The sequence below is a fragment of the Phaethon lepturus genome, unplaced genomic scaffold, assembly GCF_000687285.1.
Source record: "Phaethon lepturus isolate BGI_N335 unplaced genomic scaffold, ASM68728v1 scaffold15399, whole genome shotgun sequence".
Lineage (NCBI taxonomy): Eukaryota > Metazoa > Chordata > Aves > Phaethontiformes > Phaethontidae > Phaethon > Phaethon lepturus.
Genome location: NW_010564300.1, coordinates 25424 through 35017, shown reverse-complemented (window position 1 = coordinate 35017; position 9594 = coordinate 25424). Strand labels below are relative to the sequence as shown.

The window sequence follows — 9594 nt, the reverse complement described above, 5'->3', positions numbered from 1 at the left end:
CTAAATAAAATTATTCAAAAGTAATTTCAATAACTGAGTATGAAAAAGCTATTCTGTGTCCTCCACACCCTGTCCCAAGTTAAATTGTCCAAATGTTGGCATGTGCACCATACCTCTTCGAAAGCATTTCTCACACCTAATTTGTATGCTAATATTGGCCAAAATACTGAACCTTTTTTTTTTGTTTGTTTTGGAATGGTCTATAGATAGTCATTTTTGCCACAGAAGAATTTCAGTGTAACATTGATGTTTATGATTGTAATATATACAAGCAAAAATACCATGTACACAAATAATGAGATCATCTAGAAGCCTTCTCTGAAAGAGTGACAATGTCTGTCATAACACCGAGTTTGCTAAAGCTTAATGTTTTTGAAGAATAATAACTTTCCAAGCAGCTACCAACTTCATCATGTTAGCTCCTGAAAGACATGGGATACCTCTTGATGTTTATGATTGTAATATATACAAGCAAAAATACCATGTACACAAATAATGAGATCATCTAGAAGCCTTCTCTGAAAGAGTGACAATGTCTGTCATAACACCGAGTTTGCTAAAGCTTAATGTTTTTGAAGAATAATAACTTTCCAAGCAGCTACCAACTTCATCATGTTAGCTCCTGAAAGACATGGGATACCTCCAAGTGACTGTAAAGAGAAGCCATATGCTTTGACATGCTGAAATGGCATGAGAGACTAAACAGGAGTAACCTTTCTACTCCATTTCTTGATCAATTTTTTGGGAGGCCCTGTAGGTCTGGTACACACAGTGGCACTGTCCAGATGGAAATTTTCCTTCATGTTAAAGGACAAGTGCAAAGCCAGAGACTCCTCCAAGGAGCTGCCTGACTTGTCTTGAGCTTTAAACTGGTCTCAGTGCACAGTTTTCTTACAAACATGTTTTATCCTGAGAAACAAATATGGATTTAAAGCTTCATGTGGCAAATAGAAAGATCTGTAATGGTACTACACATGGCAAAAATTACCAACTTTATCTAATCCCATCATATCTAAGCAGAGCAAGAACAATTCCTAATCTGAAATAGTGTATAATGTGATGTCCCTGTGGATTTATAAGTTCTTTGTTCAAAGCATGCAATTGGCATAGAGACAGGCTGTCATCAGATATTTTAAAACAATATTTTCCCTGCAATATAGTTCTAATAACATATTAGTTAACACTTAGGCTATGAAGGACAGTTTCCTTTACCTTCTTTTCACAGGGTTTAATATTTGGTTTAGTATGAACCCAAATTTCAGGAAAAGTCAGTAATTCAGTGTCTGAATCGGGAAGCTTGACCATACCTGCCTTTATCTTGGTACTTTTTTAATTTTCCTTGTTAGTTATTTATTCTACTCTGTTCTTTAACTGATCAGTTATTCTTAACAGCAGGAAAGGCATTGTATAAGGCTGGCTGGTAAACTCCCTGAAGAAACAGGTGTCTCTCTCATACTCCCCATGCTCCTTGCTTAATCAACAGGAGGACACTGTTGACCTCTTCCCAGACTACTGCCACAGCAGATGGCAAAAGTCCTGGGTCATACTTCTTATGGTTCTTGTGTTCCCAAGTCATTGATGACATACCCAAGTGAACATACCCAAGTCCCTCCCATTCTACTATCTGTGTCTCAGGGGCCCCTTCTAGAGGCTCCCATGAACCCCAGAACTCCAGGGTGCATGGCAGCAGGGCAGCCCATGGGACAAACTGGTCTCAAAGGCAAATGGGGTGTTTGTGATGCACAACTCACAGGTCATCGACCAGAGAGACTGCTTCAGCATAGCCATTCAGGTCTTTCAGTGAGAACTGTGAAAGATGAACAGACTCCTTTGCATTCAGGTTGAAACGGAAACCCCCTTCTCCTGCCCCTCCTTCCTTTAAGATGATGAACCCCTACCTGAAAGTGTAAGTACCCTCTTCTGCTCAGTGCTGCTGAACATTCCACAGACAGATTGTAAGGTCATTTTCAGGGTTTTTCTCCAGGGGAACATCACCAGCTGCAAACAAGTGTCTCAATGCAGTGATGCTGCAGCAGAATGTTGGCAGCTTAAGGGCCACAGGATGGAGGAGGATTGATGAACAGAAGGAAGCTGTGTTAGCTATTATCAATGGACAAGCAATGTTAGCTTGCATTTCTAGAAATCCATGTTCGTAGCTCAAGTATTTCAGTCAGCTGTATCGTCACTGGACTCAGATAAAGTAAATACATTTGTCTAGACTGATGCAAGATCCTGGGAAAAGGAAACCTGGTCACACCATGGGCTGACAGAGATAAACCTTCCCAGGACCATAAGGCAGAGGAGTTTCTGAGGCTAGTCTTTGTACATGTCACAGAGCTTTGTGGTTGAGAGACTGTTGATTTTCTCTGTCCAAGTTGAGGGACTGCCTGGGAGCTGCTGGTTGAAAGACACCCCACCTGATCTAGGAACATCAAGTCCCCAGCTTCTGGAGGCCAGGAGAATATCTGGGGAAGGGTTTTGCATCTTCTGCTCTTTGCATCTGTAATCAGTGGTCAGAGACAGGCTCTTAGTTTATGATGTTCCAGTACAGTGGTCTCCAAAGTGGGGTGCATGCACACCTGGGGGTGTACTAGATGATGCACTACGGAAGAAAACATTAGAACTTCAGTATTATATCTATATAATTATCAAGACGCCAAGTTAGGCAGAAGTGTTGATCTGCTTGAAGGTGGGAAGGCTCTGCAGAGGGATCTGGACAGGCTGGATAGATGTGCCAAGGCCAATTGTATGACATTTAATAAGGCTAAGTGCTGGGTCCTGCCTTTGTGTCACAACAACCCCATGCAACACCACAACCTTGGGGAAGAACAGTTGGAAAGCTGCCTGGCAGAAAAGAACCTGGGAGTGCTGGTGGACAGCTGGCTGAATATGAGCTGGCAGTGTGCCCAGGTGGCTAAGATGGCCAATAGCATCCTGTCCTGTAGCAGAAATAGTGTGGCCAGCAGGAGTAGGGAAGTGATCATGCTCCTGCACTTGGCACTGGTGAGGATGCCCCTTGAACAGTGTGTTCAGTTTTGGGACTCTCACTACAAGAAGGACATTGAGTTGTGTCCAAAGAAGGGCAATAAAGCTGGTGAAGGGTCTAGACCACAAGTCTTATGAGGAACAGCTAAGGGAACTGCAGCTGTTTAGTATGGAGAATAGGAGGCTGAGGGGAAACTTCATTGCTCTCTACAGTTACCTGGAAGGAAGTTGTAGCCAGATAGATGTCAATCTCTTCTCCCAAGTAAAAAGTGATAGGACAAGAGGAAATGGTCTCAGGTTGTTCCAGGGGAGTTTTAGATTGGATATTAGGAAAAATATCTTCACCAAAACGGTTGTCCAGCATTGGAACAGGCTGCCCAGGGAAGTGGCTGTGTCACCATCCCTGGAGGTATATAAAAGACATGTAGATGTTGTGCATAGGGAAATGGTTTAGAGGTGGATATGGCAGTGCTAGGTTAACAGTTGGACTCGGTGATCTTAAAGGTCTTTTCCAGCCTAAACAGTTCTATGATTCTAAGTTGTTCTACCCATAGTTAACTGCTGCTCTTCTCTGTTGGTAATTTTTCAGCCATATATAAGTCAGAATGGGAGAGTACAAAGTTGATGTAGTGGAAGACAGTGAAATAGTCAGGAGTGACGCATTTATCATTCATAATCTTAGATATGATTCAAGAAACTTTAATAACGACATTATGCTGATCAAGCTGGCAACCACCATGGACTACAGTGCTGGCATTCAACCCACAGCTCTGCCCAGCTTCTGTGCCAAGGAGGGCCCTGAGTTCATCTTTCAAGGTGAGGAAACACACTGAGCAGTGGCTGTGAGTATCAGTGCGTGTTGCATGTACATGGTCACACTCCTCCTGTTCTACCGCCAGGTTCATGAGATCCATGTACATTTCTCTCCTGTTTTGCATTCTTTCCATGGTCTGCCTGCAAGCTCCCCGAACTGTCCTGCCAGTGCACCTCAATCAACAATGCCCTTCGGATTTGCTAATACAGGTCATGCTTTCTTTGCTGGATGGCTTTTGCATATAGGTCTACAGCTCCTTCTGTTCACTGACAGTGCTGTGTCCCAAGATGAAACTTAATTTTCATTGCTGTCATGGCAGCCAGTTTCCCTAAGGTTCTCCAGTGACTGAGAGCTCCAGTTGTGAGAAACCAGAAGTGCCAAAAGGTTTACCCAGGCCAAATCACCAGCAACATAATCTGTGTAGGATTCCTGGATGGGGGAAAAGAGTCATGCCAGGTAAGCACTGATGTCTGCATAGAGCCCTGGGGCACACACCCAAGGGTGCCTCAGGGTGCACAGTATATGTCAGAGTGCTTAGGCCTCCTTGTCTCCAGGTTTTTTCTTCTGACACAGTATCCTGCCAGCAGGTTTTCAATACAGGGTGGACTTTCCCCATATAGCAGGTCCAACTACATATGCTGGGCACTAAGTGCAGTGAATTGTTGAGGGTTAGGGGAGGTGAACAAATAAGCCATGCTATCTTTCTGTGCTCCCATATAAGGACTTGCTGCACTTCACATTCCCTGTATTCTTTGTACCAGGTCAAAACCTTTCCAGGTGAGAACAGCTCATGCTTCTAAATTTTTCTTTCCAGAGTGACTCAGGTGGCCCAGCTGTATGTATAGGAAAACTGCAGGAAACAGAGTGTGCTCTGAAGGGTTATCCCAATGTCTACACCAAGGGGTGCAATTATGTTGATTGAATCGAAGAAACCATTGCAACCTAGTGATATGTTCATGACTGCCTGGCTCTTTGGCCACTACCCTCCTGCCCTATCATTCCTCTTAAGATGATAATAGCAGAAATAAAAGTCTTAGTTAAAAATCCTTACAGATATTTGCTCTGGGGACTGACAAACACCATACACAAGTGGGGTTCCCTGCAGCCTTACACCAGTCCCTCCTGAACCTTTCCTCCTGTTCCAGTTTAGGTGTGTGTGCACTGGAAGTAGTGCCCTAGAACTTCTGGGCTAGCAGGCAAGGTGATACGGCACTATGCAACCATCGAGGAAGTTTCTGAGCCAAGGATATCCATTTTTTTACTCCTGGCCCTCTGAGAAAGGGACAAGAGGGAGAAGAGGGAGGAGGAGGTCCCTACAGCAGTGGAGCAGAGTCCTATTTTGCTCCTGCCAATGGTGAAGTTATTTTCTCACTGGTACTGTGACAATTTTAATGATAATAATTTCAGCTACGGTGGTAGGTCAAAGAGCATTCAGAGACCACAGGCACAGAGCAATCAGGTAGTGGGCAACAGCTGTGATCCAATGATCATCACCTTTCCCCTCCACTTTCTTTGGGGACATCTGAGGCAGGCAAACTGGGTCCACCAGGATCCAGCAGGTAACACAGACTAGCTGCTACAGAAAGGAAAAAAACAAGCAGGTAGGGAAAAGGCCTGTGACCTCATAGCAGTGTAAAGCAGGGAATAAGATCAGCTAAGAAAGGAAGGATGGGGAGGGGAGGGACAGAGCTAGCTGCACATTTATGTTTACCCTGCTGCTAGTCTGTTTTTTCTTAAGTTCTTTTTTTGGGAAGAAGGAAAGTTATGCCTTCTTTTGGAGTGCCTGAGCTCAGGAACTAGGGAAAGGTCCTGGAGAACTGTGGGCCAGAGGCACTGGGGGAATAAGAAAGGTGAAACTGTGGAACTGGAGAGAAAGGTAGGGAACTTATGAGAACAATGATCCCACATGGAGCCAGACTTTGAGATGGGAAACAGACTCTGTCCCAGGAATCTTCAGCAAATGGCTGGACCAGAAAGGAAAGGAAGGGCTCTGCAAGGACATAGCAGATGGAGGAGATCACCTTTTAAAGTATTTATTTATCATCCAGCACATGACCTGTAGAGAGCAGCCAGAAAAACCTCTCCTGAAAGTCTGTACTGGGCAATTTTAACATCTGCAAACCTAGATGATGCCTCTTTGCTGTGAGAATATGGGATGGAGAGTTTGGGAAAGAAAAGGGAGGCCAAAGACTGGAAAAAGCATAAAGGTGGTGAGGTAGAAAGTCAGGTGGTTTGAAAAAGCTGGGGAAGGAGTTTAGAGGTGGGAGCCAGTGAGGCTGGCAGAGTGAAATAGGATGGATGAGGAAAGGGAACTTGCACCAAATAAGCATACACAGCTGGATTAGAAATGGACTGGTTGGGGATGAGAGGTGTGAAAGGAGCAGCACAGATCTAACTGGGCAAGGCATGACAAGCCTGAGGAGGAAGGGTGTCTCTAAGAATTATTTGCAAACAGCTGGCCCTAGAGAAACATTCTGTACCAGTGTAAGCTACTGAAAGGAACTGGCTTGAGAAGCCTTAAATCTGCTAAGACTAAAGAACCCTTTGACGGTAATTGCACAGAGTCACCATTGACCTGGACACAGTCCTAGTCCTGGCCTTAAGTACTAAGCCTACACGTAGCTCTGAAAATTGGCTGCCACTGCCTTCCTTGTGCTGTAACGGTCATTTATCATACAGGACTGGGAAACCAGTCGTTGCTTGATGCTCTGTTTCATGACATTAGTTTCCAAATCGAGCACAAACCTCTGCTAAGCCACAGTTACTGTTTCCAGCTTTTGCTAAACACTCTTCAGTAGGAAGCCTTTCCTCGTTCCTTCGATTCTCTTCTGTTTAGGCAGGATACCTCAGCCCTTTCCTCATTGTCACATCTTTTCTACAGTCCCTTTTTCCCTGAAGGAGGAGATCGCACAGCTTTTCCTGAGGCTCACTGTTACTCTTGTTTGAATCTGGTAGCCTGACAGAGGGGAGGCTGCCACAGCGCCATACCCCCTGACCCAGCAAGGCTGAGAATGTGTTCCTAGTAGACATATGTATATACATGTATACACAGCCAACCACACAGATCAACACAGACAGATGCACCCACCACTCACACAAACAGAAACAACACCACACAGAAAGAAACAGCACCAATGGCCTCACCTTGTGTTCTCTTTGGCTGAACTGGATGACGGTTCAACATTGGGAAATACATGTATACATGCATACCTACAATGTATGTACAGTGTGCATCCTTTACATAGCTATGCTCAGACACTAATTCTGCCCAATATCTGCCCCTGGATCTCGGTCACCACGTTTACCGGCACCTGGACCTATGAACCTGCAAAACATGTAGCCCCACTTCAATTGCTGGTACGTACAAACACATGCATCCTCCCCACATCCCATCTCCAACAGATGTCTGGGACTCCCCTGCTCCCTCTGGTTCCCAATTCACACTGGTCTTGCCATTAGAGACACAGACCTGGAACCCAGGTCACTTCCCGTACTTGCCAGCTAGTCTGGCTTCATGTTCACTTCATGATCACACATGCTTACGTATCCTCCTTTGTCCCAGGTAAGAAACACAAGGCCACTCTTACCTGTGCCTTACTCCACTTCCTGGTGCTAACATTCACTCACTCTCATCTCTCCAGTTGCTGGTACTAGTAGTTTGACTCCAGTTCCTAGCACTTAGACCTCCATATACAAAACAGATGCACATGGAATAGACAGTCCCTCCCTCAGGGAAATACTTAAAAAATCAATTTAATAAGACATGAATACGCTGAGCGAAGCAGGCACAAGGCATAGCCACACAAGCATATTCACCAGCAACCTGTTTACCTGTGACTGGCCCCATTTATAACTTCATTCCTCTATTTTCCTACACCTGTACTTCCCCAAATCCAGTAGTTCAGGGTCTGATTTGGGAAAGTTAAAGATACCTGCCTTCATCTTGGTACTTTTTTGTTTTCCTTTGTTCCTTCTTTAATCTGAAAGGAGAGTGATGAATTAGACGTTTTGAACTTGAAAGCCAAAAAGGCTCTCAATCTAGCTGCACTTCAGAAGGCAGCAGCATGTTATGCAATTGCTGAGAGACACACTAGAGGTTCTGAGTTACATCTTCCATGTAGTTCCTTCTTCTGGAGAGTGGCAATCATTTTGTTTCCTGAGACAGAAAAGTTACTATGAATTAAAAAAAAAAAAAAAAATCTTCATTCTAGAATGAGTAATAAATGCTAGGGCGTGTGATTAAAGGATGTATAGCCCAGCTGCATCAAAATTATTTTGCCTTGTCTCTGAGTTCTTACACAGCATAATATTGGAATTAATTCCCACAGTCTCCATAGTCTGTTTCATTTCCCTTCAAGTGTCCGAAATTGTTTCTCCCTCCAGGACTTGAGGTCTGATTACCACTGGGAGAAAAGGTATTTAACAGCTAGGGCACAACAGACAATAATGAAACTAAAAATCCTGTTGTGTCTCCATTGTAGGGGCTATTTTAGGACATTCATCAAAGCAGCAGTGTCCAAAGGAACTGTCTCAATATATCTCATGGAAGTGTCTCATGGTGTCCCATCTTAACAGTAAGGTGAAGGGCAAAATGTCAATAAATTCAGACAGAGAACAAGCAAAATCAAGAAAAGACTTCCATGAAAGAGAAAAAATGAGAATAGGTTGTAGGCAGTAAATGCTAAAAATATTCATCAAAGGATAATCTGTATCAAAACTGTCAAAGGCATATCAAGTGTAAAGGTATATTAAACTCAGTCAAACTCATTTGCTAACTGCTGTATTGACTTTGAAAGCAGCACAAAAATTCAAAGAAAAATGTAAAATATATAGAAGGTAATGAAAAAAGTGTTCAGATTGCCTACAGTTCCTTGACATGTCACTGAAACTGTAATACATCCAGCACAGGGCTCAGTCTTGCTGGAGCATGGACAGGAAGTGGCAGGGACTGAACAGGAATCTATGGTCAAAACCCTGCTTCTCATATGCTAAGTGTCCATGACACTGGGGATCATACAAAACTTTTATACATCAAATAGAATATATTTTCTTTCCTGTCAAGTAATTTCTGTTAACTTCTTAACAAAAAGCAGGATTAAAAAAGTGAGGCAAGAAACATTCAGCACCAAAATTTTTGAGATTCAAAATTGTGATTAAGAAGTGATTTAGAGCTCCCAGGAAAATCAAACTGCAGCAAATATGCTTCCTTGACTGGAAAATGGAAGAAATTAAGATGTGATTAAACATGATTTTTGTGCCTCTTCTATCTTGGTCTATCAGCTTCGCTTCTCTCTAATGTAAGTCCTGGGTTGTGCAGTATCATCTTTCAGTTATTTTAATGTCTCTCCAGATTGAAACAATATATGTTTACATTTACTGGAACAAACCCTTCTGGAAAGATGGCTCAAATTATGTCAACAAGTGTGACCGAGTCAAAAAATCATTTATGAGGCCAATATTCTCAGGTTCGTGGCTGACAGATCCAATACCCAGATGTGGGAGTGACAGACCATGCAACATTCAACTAGGAACTGATTGGTCTGCAAGCAATCCTACATTTTTTCAGGTGCTCAGAACACTGCCTTGTCTTCTGGAAAGGCTAAAGCAATACCGCTTCATGAATATTTTGCTTTTAATGGCTCACTGAAGAGGGTCTCAAAGGTGGACTGTCATTTCTCTCTTCTCTGCCCAAGCTTGATGGAAAAATCAGAATGGGGGAGGAGCATCAGTCTTTCTAGCTTCTTCTCGCTTAACTCACAATGAAAGAAACACTGTTCTGGGATAACCGACGAACC

At 43.4% G+C, this 9594-nt stretch overlaps 1 protein-coding gene across 1 annotated transcript; it reads left to right on the top strand.

Moving 5' to 3' along the window:
- Positions 1 to 1840: 1840 nt before the first annotated feature.
- On the top strand, positions 1841 to 4745 carry LOC104626820 (trypsin II-P29-like; the record flags this gene model as incomplete). Its single annotated transcript, XM_010294841.1, is given in 5 exon segments — positions 1841 to 1906; positions 3590 to 3801; positions 3804 to 3827; positions 4119 to 4255; positions 4614 to 4745. Coding segments are annotated over 5 exon segments (571 nt in total), but the record flags the coding sequence as incomplete, so codon positions are not given.
- Positions 4746 to 9594: the final 4849 nt, after the last annotated feature.